This window comes from Ranitomeya imitator, chromosome 2, assembly GCF_032444005.1.
Source record: "Ranitomeya imitator isolate aRanImi1 chromosome 2, aRanImi1.pri, whole genome shotgun sequence".
In the NCBI taxonomy this organism is placed as follows: Eukaryota; Metazoa; Chordata; class Amphibia; order Anura; family Dendrobatidae; genus Ranitomeya; species Ranitomeya imitator.
In genome coordinates, this window is record NC_091283.1 from 156,676,974 (window position 1) to 156,697,512 (window position 20,539).

A 20,539-nucleotide genomic window follows, 5' to 3' on the forward strand; every position below is an offset into this window, starting at 1 on the left:
GGGTGGTGCCGATCAGATCAGGCTCTCCATACAGGGTGGTGCCGATCAGATCAGGCTCTCCATACAGGGTGGTGCCGATCAGATCAGGCTCTCAATACAGGGTGGTGCCGATCAGATCAGGCTCTCCATACAGGGTGGTGCCGATCAGATCAGGCTCTGTATACAAGGTGGTGCCGATCAGATCAGGCTCTCTATTCGGGGTGGTGCCGATCAGATCAGGCTCTCCATACAGGGTGGTGTCGATCAGATCAGGTTCTGTATACAGGGTGGTGCCGATCAGATCAGGCTCTCCATACAGGGTGGTGCCGATCAGATCAGGCTCTCCATACAGGGTGCTGCCGATCAGATCAGGCTCTCCATACAGGGTGGTGCCGATCAGATCAGGCTCTCCATACAGGGTGGTGTCGATCAGATCAGGCTCTCCATACAGGGTGGTGCCGATCAGATCAGGCTCTCCATACAGGGTGGTGCCGATCAGATCAGGCTCTCCATACAGGGTGGTGCCGATCAGATCAGGCTCTCCATACAGGGTGGTGCCGATCAGATCAGGCTCTCTATACAGGGTGGTGCCGATCAGATCAGGCTCTCTATACAGGGTGGTGCCGATCAGATCAGGCTCTCCATAAAGGGTGGTGCCGATCAGTCAGGCTCTCTATACAGGGTGGTGCCGATCAGATCAGGCTCTCCATACAGGGTGGTGCCGATCAGTCAGGCTCTCCATACAGGGTGGTGCCGATCAGTCAGGCTCCATACAGGGTGGTGCCGATCAGTCAGGCTCTCTATACAGGGTGGTGCCGATCAGATCAGTCTCTCTATACAGGGTGGTGCCGATCAGTCAGGCTCTCTCTATACAGGGTGGTACTGATCAGATCAGGCTCTCTATACAGGGTGGTGCCGATCAGTCAGGCTTTCCTTACAGGGTGGTGCCGATCAGATCAGGCTCTCCATACAGGGTGGTGCCGATCAGTCAGGCTCTCTATACTGGGTGGTGCCGATCAGATCAGGCTCTCCATACAGGGTGGTGCCGATCAGATCAGGCTCTCTATACAGGGTGGTGCCGATCAGTCAGGCTCTCCTTACAGGGTGGTGCCGATCAGATCAGGCTCTCCATACAGGGTGGTGCCGATCAGATCAGGCTCTCCTTACAGGGTGGTGCCGATCAGATCAGGCTCTCCATACAGGGTGGTGCCGATCAGATCAGGCTCTCTATACAGGGTGGTGCCGATCAGTCAGGCTCTCCTTACAGGGTGGTGCCGATCAGATCAGGCTCTCCTTACAGGGTGGTGCCGATCAGATCAGGCTCTCCATACAGGGTGGTGCCGATCAGATCAGGCTCTCCTTACAGGGTGGTGCCGATCAGATCAGGCTCTCCATACAGGGTGGTGCCGATCAGATCAGGCTCTCTATACAGGGTGGTGCCGATCAGTCAGGCTCTCCTTACAGGGTGGTGCCGATCAGATCAGGCTCTCCATACAGGGTGGTGCCGATCAGATCAGGCTCTCTATACAGGGTGGTGCCGATCAGTCAGGCTCTCCTTACAGGGTGGTGCCGATCAGTCAGGCTCTCCTTACAGGGTGGTGCCGATCAGTCAGGCTCTCCATACGGAGCTGTGTGAGGAGCTGTCCACAGAGCCGGTGCTGTGCTCCCGCACACACAGTGAGGCGCCTTTAAGAAGCACATTGCTCTGTGGTGGGATGGTGCACGGAGCTCTGGAGGAAGTTACGCAGCCTGGTTCGTGCCCTGAGATAAAAAGCTGCGATTGAAAGTGATGGCTCAAGGATTTAGCCTCAGTAATAACTTGGAGAGGTAGGAAGCGGAGGGAGATTTCCTAAGCCGCTGCCATCTGCCGGTGTCTGGAAGGAGCGGAGCCGCCGGGGGCTGCACACTGGACGGAGACCTGGGACACAGAAAAGTTTGCAGGTGATTTGTGCACAGGAATCCGGGGAGCAGCCGACTGATCGCGGATCATTACCAGAATGTAAGACTCGCGGAAATCTGGAAGTGGAAAGTGCGCGGACTGCGCAGCGGTAAGGAGAGCAGCCCTCAGCGGTACCGGGGGCAGCACACGGCTAAGGGGGGCTCATCCGGGACCACAAGCCTCAGCAGTACCGGGGGCAGCACACAGCTAAGGGGGGCTCATCCGGGACCACAAGCCTCAGGGGTACCGGGGGCAGCACACGGCTAAGGGGGGCTCATCCGGGACCACAAGCCTCAGGGGTACCGGGGGCAGCACACGGCTAAGGGGGGCTCATCCGGGACCACAAGCCTCAGGGGTACCGGGGGCAGCACACAGCTAAGGGGGACTCATCCGGGACCACAAGCCTCAGGGGTACCGGGGGCAGCACACGGCTAAGGGGGGCTCATCCGGGACCACAAGCCTCAGGGGTACCGGGGGCAGCACACAGCTAAGGGGGGCTCATCCGGGACCACAAGCCTCAGGGGTACCGGGGGCAGCACACGGCTAAGGGGGGCTCATCCGGGACCACAAGCCTCAGGGGTACCGGGGGCAGCACACAGCTAAGGGGGGCTCATCCGGGACCACAAGCCTCAGGGGTACCGGGGGCAGCACACAGCTAAGGGGGACTCATCCGGGACCACAAGCCTCAGGGGTACCGGGGGCAGCACACAGCTAAGGGGGGCTCATCCGGGACCACAAGCCTCAGGGGTACCGGGGGCAGCACACGGCTAAGGGGGGCTCATCCGGGACCACAAGCCTCAGGGGTACCGGGGGCAGCACACAGCTAAGGGGGACTCATCCGGGACCACAAGCCTCAGGGGTACCGGGGGCAGCACACAGCTAAGGGGGGGGCTCATCCGGGACCACAAGGGGGGGGGGGGGGTCGACAACCACCTGAACTGGGGGCAGCACACACATCTATCTATGTATCTATCACATATATATTATCTATCTCCTATCTGTCTATCTTTCTACAGATATATCTATCTATCTCATTCCTTCTATCTATCTCATTCCTTGTATCTATCTATCTATCTATCTATCTATCTATCTATCTATCTATCTATCTATCTATCTATCTATCTCATTCCTTCCTTCTATCTATCTATCTCATTCCTTCTATCTATCTCATTCCTTCTATCTATCTATCATCTATCTATCTGTGTTATCTATCTATCTATCTGTTATCTATATCTCTGTGTTATCTATCTATCTATTTATCTATCTGTGTTATATATCTATCTATGTTATCTATCTATGTTATCTATCTATGTTATCTATCTATCTATCTATCTATCTATCTATCTATCTAACCCATACAGTGTGTTCTTAGTATTTACAGTTTGTGGGAAGTTTATTAGTTCCTTTCCTCCCTCTCGGGCCGGTTGCCCAGTGGGTCCAGGGCTGTGAGTTACCTTGGGGTACTTCTGCCAGCTGTGGATGTGTATATATGTATACTCTTCCTGAGCTGTGTGGAGGGCAGTGAGGCTTCCACATTAGTGCTTAGGAGGATGTGATTGGAATAGAAGTTTGGCTATCAGCCCCTCTCCTCGCCCCTGGGTTGTGGGTTTGCAGTCAGCACAATGGAGCTGTAATGTCACATTAGTTTGTGTGTGAGGTTCTTGCCTCTCTCTCTCATAGTTAGTGGATCAGTTCATGGAAACATTTGCAGTGCAAGCAGATTCTCCCCGGATTGACAAATAAACAGCAGCCCTGATACTTGATCTGCATATTAAGCCATTTTATGACATATTCCGATCTGCATTCATCACTCTATAGTACCCGCATTTCTGCTGCTCTCGGGGAGTTTTCTAAACTGTTAGCACACTCTGCACATAGAAACTCCAATTATTGGGCAGCAATCTGTGTGTGTGCTGTGGAATACTGGGATAGATGGATTTATTTATGTTTTATTCTAGATAGACAGGAAAGCTACATTGATATACATAGATCATTCATAGATATGAGAGATAACTATAGTTAGGTAATGAATAGTTTGATTGGAGATAGATGGTTATAAATATATATATATATATTTATATATATATATATATATCTCTATATAGATAATATATATATATATATATATATATATATATATATATATATATATATATATATATAAGCAATAGATATACAGGAGAGCTACCTACATAGTTATACGAAGAAATATAGATATATAATATACATAGATATGAGAGATAAATAACTGAGATACATTTGCAGTAAATTTCTAGATGGATAAATATGAGATGGATAATGTGAGATAGATTGACAGCTACATCCTGGATAAATATGGGATGGATACACGATGGGTAGATAGTTCAGACATCAGCAGGACAGTCGGACATTACATCACATGACACCATAGATGATGAATCTCTTAGACACATGATCTCTTATCCGAAGGTTTCTTCCAGTCCTCACACTTCGTCCTCCAGGACAGGAATAAATGGCTTCTCTGAGAATGAACCTGTTTTTTTAGAATAATGATATGATGTTTCCCTCCGGTGGTCCTATACTCCTATAGTGCACCTAGTGTAGGGGTCCGGGATTATTCCGACATGACCCTATATAAGCACAATCACTAATATCATTTATTTATGAAGCCTCGGCGCTCCCTGGTACAGGCTGCTGCAGAACATCCCATCTGTCGTTGCTTCTATGCCATGTCTGCGCGCTTCATTAACTCATTGGGGCACATGCATGGTGGCCGTGGTGAGCTCTGCTTTTTAGCCCAGTACCTAAATACCATGGCCTATGGTTCCTTGTGGCACCTGCCTGTCCTTCCCTTTGGATGTATATGGACACCTGCTATGCCCTTATGCTGGGCGCTCATCCTAAAATGACCAGCAGAGGTTAATATAGCAATGATTGGCATCATAATTCCCCCGCTATCACTTTCTGCTCATCTCGGGCTCCAGGACCTGGGTGTGACTGCAGCCTCTGCCCTCCCTTTAATAACTGTTCTGAATTGTGAATAAGGGGATGGTTATGGGGTGTAATTAGTGGGGTCCAGTCCCAACAATAGGGTCCTGGAGTCTCAGTGTGTCCCTGCCAGGCTGCCCGCGCCATACACGGAAATAATGACACGATGGCGCTGATGACATTATTGCCAGGGCAAGATACACTGAAATGGGGCACTAGTAATTGGAAAGTTAGCGCCATCACATGACCCCATACTTGACTTGTAGGCCTTGTTATTGGAAAAGGCAAGAACGAGTAAATGACAAAGCAAGCAAAGGAGTCCGGATATAAAACTTCACCAATTTATTAGTGCAGCGAAAAAGGTTCCAGGTACATTAAAAATATTGCATCAAGGTAAAAGAAAGAAAGGGTTAATGTATCCCGGAAAATGTCGACTCGATAGAAAGGAAAAAATAACCAAGAGAAAAGGGAAACTCAGGTTTATGTATCCAGCTCCAATCTAATTTCATGTTCACAATACTCGGCTTATCAGTCCCCAGTGGTGAGTAAGTTCTTCTAAAAGGAGGGAAGAGTCATCGATCCTCAGCTCCGAGCCTGGATGTAATAATGTCTGCTGCTGTACAGGCCCGCCACATCCCGGCAACAAACTTCTAAGGGGTCGTATTGACACCATGCCCCAGCGACCTTGGGGACGACTTGGAAGGTCGCCTTCACACACAGCGGCTGTGGCGCGGTTAGTACAAGGGCGGCTGGGGTTGTAGGGTGTAAATATCTACAGCCGGAAGGTGTAAATGTGAACGAGTGCGAGAATGTCCATTATTCCTGTAGAGTGGAAGTCATGAGAGCAAATATATTTCACAATTAAAAAAGTCTTCAAAGGATTAGTCTGTAAAATTAACTGGTAGCGTGCCAGAGAGAGATAGAAAAACGTAGCGGGGAAGATAAATTGTAAGGTAAAATAAAATATATTTAATAATTAAAAAACTAAAGTCCTTAAAGCCTCAGACTGCAGTATGATTGTGCCAGAGGAGGAGATAGATGGATGTGAGATAGACACAGTTTAAAATAATTAATATATTCAATTTTTTTGCATATTTCTTTGCATACAGTGGCTGCTGTATTCTGTAGATGATATAAAGCAGTCACAGCAGCTTGTACCTGTTCACATTTGATTCATTCTGTAAAGAGGTATTGGTCATGTTTTGTCATTTTGTAGGTATTTAGGTAGACAGAGACAGGGACGGACAAACAATTAATAGTAATAATAATAATAATCTTTATTTTTATATAGCGCTAACATATTCCGCAGCGCTTTACATTTTGCACACATTATCATCACTGTCCCCATTGGGCCTCACAATCTAAATTCCCTATCAGTATGTCTTTGGAATGTGGGAGGAAACCGGAGTGTCCGGAGGAAACCCACACAAACATGGGGAGAACATACAAACTCCTTGCAGATGTTGTCCAAGGTGGGATTAGAACGCAGGACCCCAGCGCTGCAATGCTATCCACTGAGCCACCGTGCTGCCCTAAACCATTGGGGCAACCTGTTCACAGGGGCCACATCCACCTCCAAAGCAGCAAGTGGCGTTACTCACAGACATATAAGCGGGTGCAAGATGATGAGTTCAGAGGCCATCTTCTATCTGTGTCTGATAGATAGAAAATAAACAGAGATAATATAGAGATAGAAAGATAATAGATATACAAGACATACATAATATAAAGATAGGTGATGGATAAAAGATATATAAATAGATCAATAGATAGGAGACAGAGAGATAATAGATATCTGATACATAGATAGGAAATAGATAATAGAGAGAGAGGTAATGGATATTAGACACACAGATAGATAAAATAAATATAAATATATATATATATATATATATATATATATATATATAGGACATAGATAATAGAGAGAGGTAATAGATATTAGACCCTTAAATAGGTGATAGATAATAGATCAATAGATAGATATATAGGACATAGATAACAGATAGATAGGAGATATATAATAGAGAAAGGTAATATATTAGATAATCGATATTAGATTCATAGATAGATATGGGATAAATAGATAGATGGATAATAGATGGTAGATAGATAGACAATAGAGATAATAGATATGTATATAGATAATAGAGAGAGAAAGATAGTAGATGGTAGATAGATAGACAAGGCAAAATAGGAACTCTCCAAACACACAAAATAAAAGTGTGTGCGGACTCTGGACCTGTGCAGCGGTTTCCACCTGTGATCACCCTGGATCGCGGCACGTTATGTGCTAGAACGTATTATGGGTATTTCTCATTCAGCGCTGACACTTTGTAGTAATCTGTTGTACATAACTATGTTAATGAATGGATAATGTGTCCACACTTTGCACACAACTTTCCCATGCTTCTGAAAAGCTGATTGTATTTTTGGGAGCCAAAACCTTACCCAAGATATAGGTCAGTGGTGTTCTCCGCTGCGTTGCACACTTGGCACGCTGCCTACTTTGTCTTGTCTGTTATGTCATCACCCAGGCTTTACACCCTCGTTATACCTGGGTGATACTTTTACTTTTTTCTCTTGATAGATACATAGATGTGAAATAAATAGGAGAGATTTTAGATAGATGTGAGATAAAGAGATATTAGACAGATATGGTATCCTAACACCACATTATCTGTGTTTTACATGGGACTGCACTGAGCCCAATTGTTTTATGTGTAGCCAGCTGTCGGGGCTAGTTCTGTCCTTTGGTCTCCTGTGCCCCTGTGGATGTAGTGGATGTCTCGCACACAGGCCTTTCTGTCTGTATAGTGAATGTAGCCAATATATGGAAACACTTTAAATTGCAGATTGTGTTCTGCTACATCACCGTACACACATATATACATGTCAAACGCGTGCGTATTTAATGAATGGGACACAGATGTACCGGCACCATTAGTGGATGATTTCAGCACCTTGACTGCAGATAAATAATACATCACCCATTCTGTTACCTTACAGATATCTACAGGCTCATTACATGAAATCCCCTCATTAAGGAGCCTGGTGGCTGGTGCATCTGCTCACCAAGCCACTATAAAGAGCCCAGCTGGGAGGGGGGCACAAAGTTTCCAGATTATCATCTCCCAGTTATGTCTTTATTTCAGAAAATGTGCAGATGTAGTAGAGTGGAATCCATCCTACACACTTGGTAGGGCTGTATTGTTTGCAAATTGTAATTATTCTCAGGGTTTTCATATTATGGTAGGCTTTACTGCAGTCCTATGTAAAACAGCATGTATCTGATCAATCTAGCAGCTAATGAATTGAGGATTGCTGCTCAGTTTCTTTTTTACAATGTTATACTATATGGCTCCAGCTTTGCTACATTTCCAGAGGCTGAAAACCACAGCTGCCTTGATGGTTGCCTGCCCCTTTAAATCCTGGATTTTTCTGTATTCTGTGCATGGAAATTAGGGAACACGATTGTTCTCCATGTAACTTACAGTGTAATACACTATCCGTATCTAACAATATCTCTATTTAAAATGACACAAAACTCATATCTGTCCTCTCCCCATCTGCTGAGCAGGTGAATAAAATCTATTGTACTCTGTTATCACCCTAGGGTGAAAATGTAGTTTCTTCTAATACGTTGAATGATAGGAGAGACAGAAAACCCCCTGTTCCCCATGACAGCTATTTTATGTCACATATCTCCGCCAGAGACATTTACATCCCTACTTGTGACTGAAGTCAGCCGCTGCTCTTATAACGCTCCAGACTCTGGGCTTATCGGACCTTTGATCACTGACTGCACTCAGGTTCTCAAAAGTAAACCCTGACATCCTACATAAACCTGTTACCATCTTTTATTCATGATTTCTATCATAACACGTACTCATGGAAAAGTCTGGAACTACTATAATATCGCACAACATGTTCTGTATATTATAAAATACTACTGTTGTTACATCCAAGAATATATTACTGTAACACTGACCCGGTATAAGAACATAACTACTAGAATACTGCTCCAGTGTACAAGATTATACTATAATACTACCCCTATGTAGAAGAATATAACTACTATAATACTGCTCCAGTGTACAAGAATATACTATAATACTGCCCCTATGTGCAAGAATATAACTACTATAATACTTCCCCTATGTACAAGAATGTAACTACTATAATACTGTTCATGTACAAGAATATACTATGATACTGCCCCTATGTACAAGAATATAACTACTATAATACTTCTCCTATGTACAACAATATAGCTACTATAATACTGACCCTAAGTACAAGAATATAACTACTATAATACTTCCACTATGTACAAGAATATAACTACTATAATACTGCTTCTATGTTATAACTACTATAACACTGCTGCTATATACAAGAATATAACTACTATAATACTCCCCCTATGTACAAGAATATAACTTATTATTATTATTATTTATTATTATAGCGCCATTTATGCCATGGCGCTTTACATGTGAGGAGGGGTATACATAATAAAACAAGTACAATAATCTTGAACAATACAAGTCACAACTGGTACAGGAGGAGAGAGGACCCTGCCCGCGAGGGCTCACAATCTACAAGGACTATACTTCCCCTATGTACAAGAATATAGCTACTATAATACTGATCCTATGTACAAGAATATAACTACTATAATACTGCCCCCTATGTACAAGAATATAACTACTATAATACTGCTGCTATATGCAAGAATATAACTACTATAATACTGCCCCCTATGTACAAGAATATAACTGCTATAATACTGACCCTATGTACAAGAATATAACTACTATAATACTTCCCTTATGTACAAGAATATAACTACTATAATACTGCCCCCTATGTACAAGAATATAAGTACTATAATACTGCTGCTATATGCAAGAATATAACTACTATAATACTGCCCCCTGTGTACAAGAATATAACTACTATAATACTGCTGCTATATGCAAGAATATAACTACTATAATATTGCTCCTATGTACAAGAATATAACTACTATAATACTTCCCCTATGTACAAGAATATAACTACTATAATACTTCCCTTATGTACAAGAATATAACTACTATAATACTGCCCCCTATGTACAAGAATATAAGTACTATAATACTGCTGCTATATGCAAGAATATAACTACTATAATACTGCCCCCTGTGTACAAGAATATAACTACTATAATACTGCTCCTATGTACAAGAATATAACTACTATAATATTGCTCCTATGTACAAGAATATAACTACTATAATACTTCCCCTATGTACAAGAATATAACTACTATAATACTTCCCTTATGTACAAGAATATAACTACTATAATACTGCTCTCATGTACAAGAATATAACTACTATAATACTTCCCCTATGTACAAGAATATAACTACTATAATACTTCCCTTATGTACAAGAATATAACTACTATAATACTGCTCTCATGTACAAGAATATAACTACTATAATACTTCCCCTATGTACAAGAATATAACTATTTTTAATACTGCCCCTATGTACAAGAATATAACTACTATAATACTGCTCCTATGTAGAAGAATATAGCTACTATAATACTGACTGCCCCTATGTACAATAATATAATTATTATAATACTGCCCCTATGTGCAAGAATATAACTACTACTAGATGGTGGCCCAATTCTAATGCATCGGGTATTCTAGAATATGCATGTCCACATAGTATATTGCACAGTCCACGTAGTATATTGCCCAGCCACGTAGTATATTGCCCAGTCACGTATTGCCCAGCCACATAGTATATAGCACAGCCCACGTAGTATATTGCCCAGTCACATATTGCCCAGCCACATAGTATATAGCAGAGCCACGTAGTATATTGCCCAGTCACGTATTGCCCAGCCACATAGTATATAGCACAGCCCACGTAGTATATTGCCCAGTCACATATTGCCCAGCCACATAGTATATAGCAGAGCCACGTAGTATATTGCCCAGCCACATAGTATATAGCAGAGCCACGTAGTATATTGTCCAGTCACGTAGTATATTGCCCAGCACAGAGCCATGTAGTATAGAGACTTAAAAAAATAAAATAAACATATACTCACCTATAGCCCGTTGAAGTCCTGCTATACTCACCATCCGCCGCCTTTCTCGCTCCTCTTCACGCTCCCGGGACCGCTCCATTGCAAGCGGCAGCTTGCGGTCCCAGGGCTGGTGTGAGCAGGACCTATGATGACCGTGACGTCACGGCAGGTCCTTGTCGCACACCAGCCCTGGGACGGGACCGGAAGCTGCCGCTTGCAATGGAGCGGTCCCGGGAGCGTGAAGAGGAGCTAGAAAGGTGGCGGAGGGTGAGTATAGCAGGTTTTTTGTTTTTTTATTATTTTTAACATGTCATATTTTTACTATTGATGCTGCATAGCCAGCATCAATAGTAAATAGTTGGGGACACAGGGTTAATAGCAGCGGTAACGGAGTGCGTTACACCGCGGGCCGTTACCGCTGCCATTAACCCTGTGTGAGCGGTGAGTGGAGGGGATTACAGAGCGGGCGCCGGGCAGTGAGTGCAAGGGAGTAGGGGAGGGACTAATCGGACTGTGGCCGTCGCTGATTGGTCGCGGCAGCCATGACAGGCAGCTGCCGAGACCAATCAGCGAACGAATAACCATGACAGAAGGACAGACAGACGGAAGTACCCCTTAGACAATTATGTATATAGATAATACTCACCCTATGTACAAGAATATAACTACTATAATACTGCTCCCTATGTACAAGAATATAACTACTATAATACTGCTCCCTATGTACAAGAATATAACTACTATAATACTGCCCCTATGTACAAGAATATAATTGCTATAATACTGCTCCTATGTACAAGAATAACTACTATAATACTGCCTCCTATGTACAAGAATATAACTACTATAATACTGCCCCTATGTACAAGAATATAATTACTATAATACTGCTCCCTATGTACAAGAATATAACTACTATAATACTGCCCCTATGTACAAGAATATAATTGCTATAATACTGCTCCTATGTACAAGAATAACTACTATAATACTGCCTCCTATGTACAAGAATATAACTACTATAATACTGCCCCTATGTACAAGAATATAATTACTATATTACTGCCCCCTATGTAGAAGAATATAACTAATATAATACTGCTCCCTATGTACAAGAATATAATTACTATAATACTGCCCCTATGTACAAGAATATAACTACTATAATACTGCCCCTATGTAGAAGAATATAACTACTATAATACTGCCCCCTATGTACAAGAATATAATGACCATAATACTGCCCCCTACGTACAAGAATATAACTGCTCCAATACCAGTTCAGTCGTTTAAATGTTGATTTTCCGTCATAACGACCTCTTTTGTGCGCTCAGGACTGATTACAGACAGTATACTGTATATGTTGCCTCTTTGCTCCCACCTCCTTTTACTAAACCTAAAACTCCTAATATAATAATGCCTGGTCACCATCTTGGGTGTCTATAAAGTTCCGAATTTGTCATATATTTCTTTTAACCTTTAATAATCGGATCGTTATTAATTATCCCCAAAGCTTTTGTGCAATGTTCAAGTGTCTTAGAATAATATTGGCTCCAATAATAAGCGCTGTCTCTTTAATGCATTCCATCCCTATTTGTTCCCTTTTAAGGGTTAATTATTCTATTATCGGAGATTTAATGAGGTTTTTTTTTTTGGGCCGCACAGTTTCCCTCCTGCACTAGTAACACTTGTGGCTGAAAAGTCTCTGGCATTAATTGGGAACCGCATGAGACGTGAGGTTGTGTAGATGAGATGGCGGACAGGAGCCGCCATGTAATAATCCTCCGCAGGCATTAATGGCGGGGCGGGGGTGAAGATGAGGTGCCCTGCTCCGTGCAATCTCAATAACCTTCGGATCTGGGGGATGAGAGATGGATTTTTGGCCGCTCTGGTCATTTGTCTCAATCAGGTGGTCTTCACATTTGGGAGGGGGACGAAAGAGACCTTAACGCAGATATATGAATGCTATAACTCAGATCAATGTGTGCATACTATTCCCGCAGCACCCGGCCTGCAAAACCTAATATTTGCTCTTGATTTTCTCCTAGATTTCAGCTCTGACCCTTCCTACATGAGCATGCTTGGTCACTGTGTCATAATAAAGTCCTAAATCCTCTTAAAGAGGCAGAACACCATTTTCTGTGAACACTGTGAATATGTCGACAAGAGAAAGACGCATTTATTTAGTAAAATCACTTCAATCTGGCATCCATTGGTCTACAAATTCCTTTAATGTGTCATCTGATGATCTATAAAGTCTGATAATCCAGGAGTAAACCAAAGAAAATTGAATCAGAGGCTACAGTTTTTTCTTAGAATTTTGATTTTCTGCATTTTTTTTTTTTAAATATCAGTTTGATACTCAATGTCCTAATCTGACACATCCCTTTAATTTCAGATTAAAGGAATTTACTTCAAATGATGGTTTTGAAATTCTGATAATCCAGGAGTGGACTGAACATAATACTCAGCAATTTTTGTTATTAGCATTTTGATTTTGGGCTTTTTTTGTTTAATTTTTGAGTTACCCCTGTAGATACAACGTGGCCCTTGGAGAGAAGGGGCCCAGTCTCTGACTGATGGAAACCTGTGCAGAACTCTGTGCAGAGCAGAAGGAAGTGGGAAGGGTCTCTGCCCCATGCTGGGGGCGCTGTGTGATTTTTGCCGGTACGCCCCCTTTTTCCGCGTCTGCCTTAGGCCACGCCTCCCCTTCCCGTCGCCCTCGTTACACTGTAATCTCCGCTGTTTTTTAATATACACATTTAATATATACGGAAGTGAAATTTTAATTTTTAATTCACTTCTGTTACGACCTAAATTGCTTTTCTCTTGTAAAATATTTAAACCCTGTTCGCGGATGCCGCTCCGGTCGGCAGACACAAACACGATTTCTCTGTTAGTTTTATGGGATTTAATTGCTGCATCTCCCACGTTGCCCTTTGTCGCTTTGTTTAGTGGCTAATATAGGTTTCCCAATTAAATGCCATCCGTTTGTTCATCCTAATAATTCCCCCTCGGGGTGAAAACATTTTTCTAAATATCTTATTCCTTTTGAAAAGAGCCCCACTGGCTGTGTCCTCATGACAACACTTCCTGTCCCTGTGATTTTATTAGAGTAGTGGACCTCATGGCTACTGATCGGGTCAAATGCTTTACTGATTGGTTAGTATGGTGCCGAGTGTCCATATGATAAAACAGAATACGCAGAACCCAAGGCCAAGAAGTGTTGTCAGAGAGACGCATACATCATCTGCATTTACTGACATATTGCAAAGAACTTCTGGGCTTTTTACTTAGATTGAAATAAATCTGTCCTTGTAGTAATGGGAATCTGCTTTCAGTGTACTCACTCCGGGTTGGTCTTATGCCTAAGCCCCGTAACCAGTCTAAAGAAGCAAAGCTGCAGTGTAAAGCAAGGGGAGTCAACAACCTGATCCTCCAATGAGACACTAGGCTCCAAACGAGTACAGCCTGTGATTATAGCTGTATTCTAATAGAGCAAAGATGTAGTATAAAGCATAGAGGAGCAATCTGAATGCTGAGACAGGAGAGGATAATTCAGACTACCACTGACTCCAGCAGATAATGCCGCTAAGCTGGAGTCATGGGTTTTAGCCGTATTCTAATAGAGCAGAGATGTAGTATAAAGCACGGAGGCGCTCCAGTTTAGTGCTGAGACAGGAGAGGTGAATCCAGACTACCACTGACTCCATCAAACAATGCCGCAAAGCTGGAGTCATGGGTTATAGATGTATTCCAATAGAGCAGAGATGTAGTATAAAGCACAGAGGAGCTCCAGTTTAGTGCTCCAGACTACCACTGACTCCAGCAGACAATGCCGCAAAGCTAGAGTCATTGGTTATAGACGTGTTCTAATAGAGCAGAGATGTAGTATAAAGCACGGAGGCGCTCCAGTTTAGTGCTCCAGACTACCACTGATTCCATCTAACAATGCCGCAAAGCTGGAGTCATGGGTTATAGACGTGTTCTAATAGAGCAGAGATGTAGTATAAAGCACGGAGGCGCTCCAGTTTAGTGCTCCAGACTACCACTGATTCCATCTAACAATGCCACTAAGCTGGAGTCATGGGTTATAGATGTATTCTAATAGAGCAGAGATGTAGTATAAAGCACGGAGGCGCTCCAGTTTAGTGCTCCAGACTACCACTGATTCCATCTAACAATGCCGCAAAGCTGGAGTCATGGGTTATAGATGTATTCTAATAGAGCAGAGATGTAGTATAAAGCACGGAGGAGCTCCAGTTTAGTGCTCCAGACTACCACTGACTCCAGCAGATAATGTCACTAAGCTGGAGTCACCCAATGGAGCAGAGCTAAATAGAAGCTAGTGCAGTATCACCCACAGGTAGTGTCTTCTGTGTGAACATTTAGCTTATTTTTTCCCTTGTGATATGAAATAAATGCAGTAATTCTGCAAGGAAAGCGATGTCTCCATAGAAAAGACAAAGCATCTGTTGTGTGGATGTGGTTGGCAGATAAAATAGCTGAAGATCGAGTTCCAAGGCACGTTGTTATTTTTTTCCCCATGTAAACATGTCCGCTATATCCTTGCAGGCGCTGCTGGTGGATAACATCCATCAGTTCCTGGACTGGAGATGAACACGAGGACATCTCACCAAGAAGACTGCAACGGTCCCTGATCGCACAGGCAAGCTCTCCTCCCAAGGTTTGGTTCCAATGTCAGTGGGAGACACCTACAGAGTCTTGGGTCTAATGATCCTGGAGTTTAGAGTTCTTACATGACCAAGTTTGGATCCAGCAAGAGTGTGGAAGGTCAGTGGACCCTTCGTGTGGACCTCCAAGCCTAAAGATGAAAAGATGTCCACCCTCTAGACCTGTGAAGAGTAAAATGAGTTCATGCTCTCGTCCTGATCTGTGCACCAGAGTTGGCTGTCTAAGTCTTGCCTAACACCTTTATGAGTCAATGCAGAGACAAAGAGACCCAGATAGTTGGGAAATATCTATGCATCACCTAGAACGTCTTCTAGATGTTCTGTCCAAGATTTCTAGATTTTTTAATGTACCACACATGACTATCCTCCCATAGCTGCACAGCCTAATTGCATCGGTATTAGAGCCAATGAAGTGTTTCCATGCTGATCCTGACAGTAGCAGATAAGCCCCCTGAAGTTTCCCCTCTACATAACTTGGTCATCTCCACTCCAGGAGGACACCACTGTCCGCTCCAGCTGCCATGCTGCCTTTGGCTGTCTTCATCTTACACTGCTTGCCTATGGCATTGGGACACTATGACATTTGTAAATCCTGGGTGACATCTGATGATGGCCCATCCTGGGAATATTATGCCTGTCAACCAAAGCCCATGGTGATGAAAGAGTATGCTATCCTCAAGGTGGACCCTCCTGGAATTACCTGTGGTGACCCCGCGGAGTACTTCTGCACACACGTAAGTACTGTCCTGCCTAATGGTGAGGAAAAGATACAAAACTGGTCCCTGAATGTCTGATTTCATGGCCTCATACCAAATCTTGAAGATAGGATTTGTCTAAGACTTAAAAAAAAGGACATGTATCCCAAATACACAGAAAAAGCTGGTGCCAAGGGGCCCATTGGGTGCAGGTGCAAAGCTCTGGTTGGTTCAACTCTGCTTTTAATCGGGTGCTCTGACCAAACCTTTTAGTAGCGCTAGTTAATTAGCAAACATAGAAGGGGTTAACTATCTCGGGAGTACCATCCTCTGCTATTTCCAGATGCTCCTCAAGCCCATTAGAACTGGCATCTGCCCTTTTACCTGGCTGTGACTCCAGCCCTTGGACCATATGTCCTATTTACTGGGGGCTCTGGTCAAGCACATCTGCACCAGCAAAGAGATGTCATTTAGAACTTTTCTTTGCTACTTAATCTGACAATTTATTACTATTTTCTATAACTAATTTGCAAATTGAATCCACAACAAATGTAAATAAGAATCAGAATCTAAGTTTCCAAACATTACAATTAAAAAAAAAGTTTGCACACAGTTAATGTGTTTTTGAAGGTTTAAAAAAACAAATTCTCCTATCAGATCGGATGACGTATTGAGACGTGCCATCATAAACATTCCACAATTATCCTGGGTGATCAGTATTCCTCTTCAATAATCTGTCTTTCAAATGAGCTGATTTTTATTTTCCGTGATGAAATATTGATGTGTTTGCTGCAAGGTCCTCTCAGAAGTCTCTCTGTATCCAGCGTTCATCCCGCATAAGCTTTTAAACATCACTACCCTTTTCCTACTTTGTAGGCATTTCTGAGTCTTCCAATCAATAATGCACTTAGGGCCGATGGTAGTTTATGTTGAGCACAAGGCCTGGACCACTATCCTGGGGCCACTGCTCCGGAAAAGAGAAAGACACAGCCCCAGAATTTCCTTCTATCTAATTACATGTTGTACAAGAATATAACTACTATCATACTGCCCCCAATGTACAAGAATATAAGTACTATAATACTGCCCCTATATACAAGAATATAACTACTATAATACTGCCCCCTATGTACAAAAATATAACAACTATGATATTGCTCCCTATATACAAGAATATAACTACTATAATACTGCCCCCAATGTACAAGAATATAAGTACTATAATACTGCCCCCTGCGCAAAAATATAACTACTATAATACTGCCCCTATATACAAGAATATAACTGCTATAATATTGTCCTCTATGTACAAGAATATAACTACTACAATACTGCCCTCTATGTGAAAGAATATAACTATGTACAAGAATATAACTACTATAATACTGCCTCCTATGTGTAAGAATATAACTGGTATAATACTGCACCTAATGTACAAGAATATACTGTAACTACTATAATACTGCTCCTATATACAATAATATAACTACTATAATACTGCCCCTTATGTACAAGAATATAACTACTATAATACTGTTCCTATGTACAAGAATATAACTACTATAATACTGCTCCTATGTACAGGAATATAACTACTATAATACTGTGCGACACAAAAGAGCATAGTAGAACCAAAAACACTCAGTTTCAAAAAATGACAGTAATCCGCAAGTGCTAGTAGAAAGATGTAAAAAACAGGGTATTTGGTTGATACGTTTTTTGCAAAAAATATATACTAAGCTGCTCCACCAAACGTCACTTGCGGATTACTGTGATTTTTTTGAAACTGAGTGTTTTTGGTTCTACTATGCTCTTTTGTGTCTTCAAGTTTCTTGGTGGTGTGTGAGCATGTTCCTACAGACTTGTTCACTGTGCGAGTAGCCCATGTGTTCCTGTTACTATAATACTGTTCCTATATACAAGAATATAACTACTATAATACTGCCCCCTATGTACAAGACTATAACTACTATAATACTGCCCCCTATGTACAAGAATATAACTACTATAATACTGCCCCCTATGTACAAGAATATAACTACTATAATACTGCCCCCTATGTACAAGACTATAACTACTATAATACTGCCCCCTATGTACAAGAATATAACTACTATAATACTGCCCCCTATGTACAAGAATATTACTACTATAATACTGCCCACTATGTACAAGAATATAACTACTATAATACTGCCCACTATGTACAAGAATATAACTACTTTAATACTGCCCCTATGTACAGGAAAATAACTACTATATTACTGCCCCTATGTACAAGAATATAACTACTATAATACTGCTCCTATGTACAAGAATATAGCTGCTATGATAGCAGAGAATGTACATAAGGGGGTGTCCATCCCTAGAATGTTATTGACCCTGTGTGGCTTTGGGGGAGACGTGTTGTGCAGATGTCATATAATGACTGTTCGGTATGTTCCTTAGACTTCTGCCCAGGTGGGCTCCTTTCCTTCCCTTTCTTGCCATACATGTTGTTAATTAGCGGTGTAGGGTCCCTATGGGCAGTGATCAGATTGTGGCAGCGGAGAGGTGAGAGCTCTTTAGCGCTTCTCTTGGAGCGGACTGTGGTGTCCGGCGGGTGACAAGACGTGTGATGCGATGTCTGCCTTGTGTGATGTTCCTGTGGTTGGATTTACACCCTTCTTGTGCTGTTACTGTAATGTGCAGGTGTTAAGGGCCAGTCGGCTTGTTAGGTTCTGTTGCATATAGGGGTGGGTAACGCTCGTCACTGTGTGGCCCTTTAAATTCTCTTTGAGTACACCCAGCATGCTTGGACATCTTTGTGCAGAGCTGATCTGTGCGGTACCCAAGGGCTGTACATGTAGAGCAGCTCTGAGGGGAGCACTTGGTCCCCACAATGGCAGAGATTGGAAGAAGTAGCGCAGCAGTGTGGGCTGTCATGCGTCCGACGCGGCTTTTGCAGTCTGGCCAAACCTCCTGGATCCTGTGTAGCGTAAATCATACATTATGTAAATGAGACGTCTTTTGGAGGATGCAATTGCCTTAATGGAAGAAGCATAAGGAAGCTGCAAGGATAAAGACGTTCGTCTAATCCCGGGCGGCGGATGTGGCGTCTCCTTGTGTTGCAGGGCTTCTCTATGTATTGTAGCTAATCAGTAACATTTTAAGGGACTGTCCAGATGTATGTAATTTGAGCCTGTGGTACTACAACTCCCAACATATCTAGGGGTATGTGCCCACGCTGCGGATTTTCCTGCAGATTTTTCCGCAGCGGATTTGGAAAATCTGCAGTGCAAAACCACTGCGGTTTTCACTGCGGATTTTCAGGCGGTTTGTTCTGTGGATTCTTCTGCGGGTTTTTACCAGCACTTTCCTATTGGTGCTGGTAGAAACCCGCTGCGGAATCCGCACAAACAATTGACATGCTTCGGAAAATAATCCGCAGCGTTTCCGCGCGGCTTTTTCCGCAGCATGTGCACAGCGGGTTTTTTTCCCCATAGGTTTACATTGTACTTTAAACTTTGGGAAAACTGCTGCGGATCCGCAGCGGCCAAATCCGCTGCGGATCCGCAGCAAAATCCGCAGCGTGTGCACACAGCCTTAGACTTACTGCCTAATATAAAAGTTGTTGGAGGTCTGATACTTCTGGATATAAGCAATGAATGTCCCCAATCACTGACAGCAAGAAGAGCCTCCAGAAAGGGAAGGAATCAAAATGTAAAGTGATGAGAAAACCAGCGCCCCCACAGGATGCTTGTGATATTGCAGCCTAGCTCCATCACTGCACTACAATGCCGGTTAGCTACAATACCAGACACAACCTGTGGACAAGGGAGGCGCTGGTTTAGTAATGACGACATGTTGCTTCTATTTCTGGATCACCTCTTTAAGATTTGATTACAGAAGACAAGTTAACCGCTTAAAGGTACAGTACATTGCTCCATGAGTAGCAAGAATCCCATTTTCAGGATAGAGAAGTGGAGGCACTGGTGACCCCGACTCTGGTGGCTGAGATAGCCTGTTCCCGACTGCATTACTGCGGACCACCATTGCCTGCCATGAGGCCGCTGTGTCCTAGCGGTATGAGGGAGTCCAGGGGTCACCACGGGGATCACTGCGCAGGAATAAGACACATTATTTCCCATGTCCCTCTGTAAGAGATGAGGTCTGACAACCACTATGAC

At 43.1% G+C, this 20,539-nt stretch overlaps 1 protein-coding gene across 3 annotated transcripts in view; it reads left to right on the forward strand.

Moving 5' to 3' along the window:
• Positions 1 to 1,391: 1,391 nt before the first annotated feature.
• Positions 1,392 to 20,539, forward strand: part of NTNG2 (netrin G2) — an 89,986-nt gene continuing 70,838 nt past the window's right edge. The window contains exons 1-2 of one of the 3 annotated variants that reach the window (XM_069747576.1): positions 1,392 to 2,027; positions 15,557 to 16,409. In XM_069747576.1, coding sequence (XP_069603677.1) covers positions 16,197 to 16,409 — 213 coding nt within the window. In that variant the 5' untranslated portion in view covers positions 1,392 to 2,027; positions 15,557 to 16,196. The remainder of the gene's footprint in view (positions 2,028 to 15,556; positions 16,410 to 20,539) is intronic. The other 2 variants (XM_069747577.1, XM_069747575.1) reach the window with 2 other exon arrangements.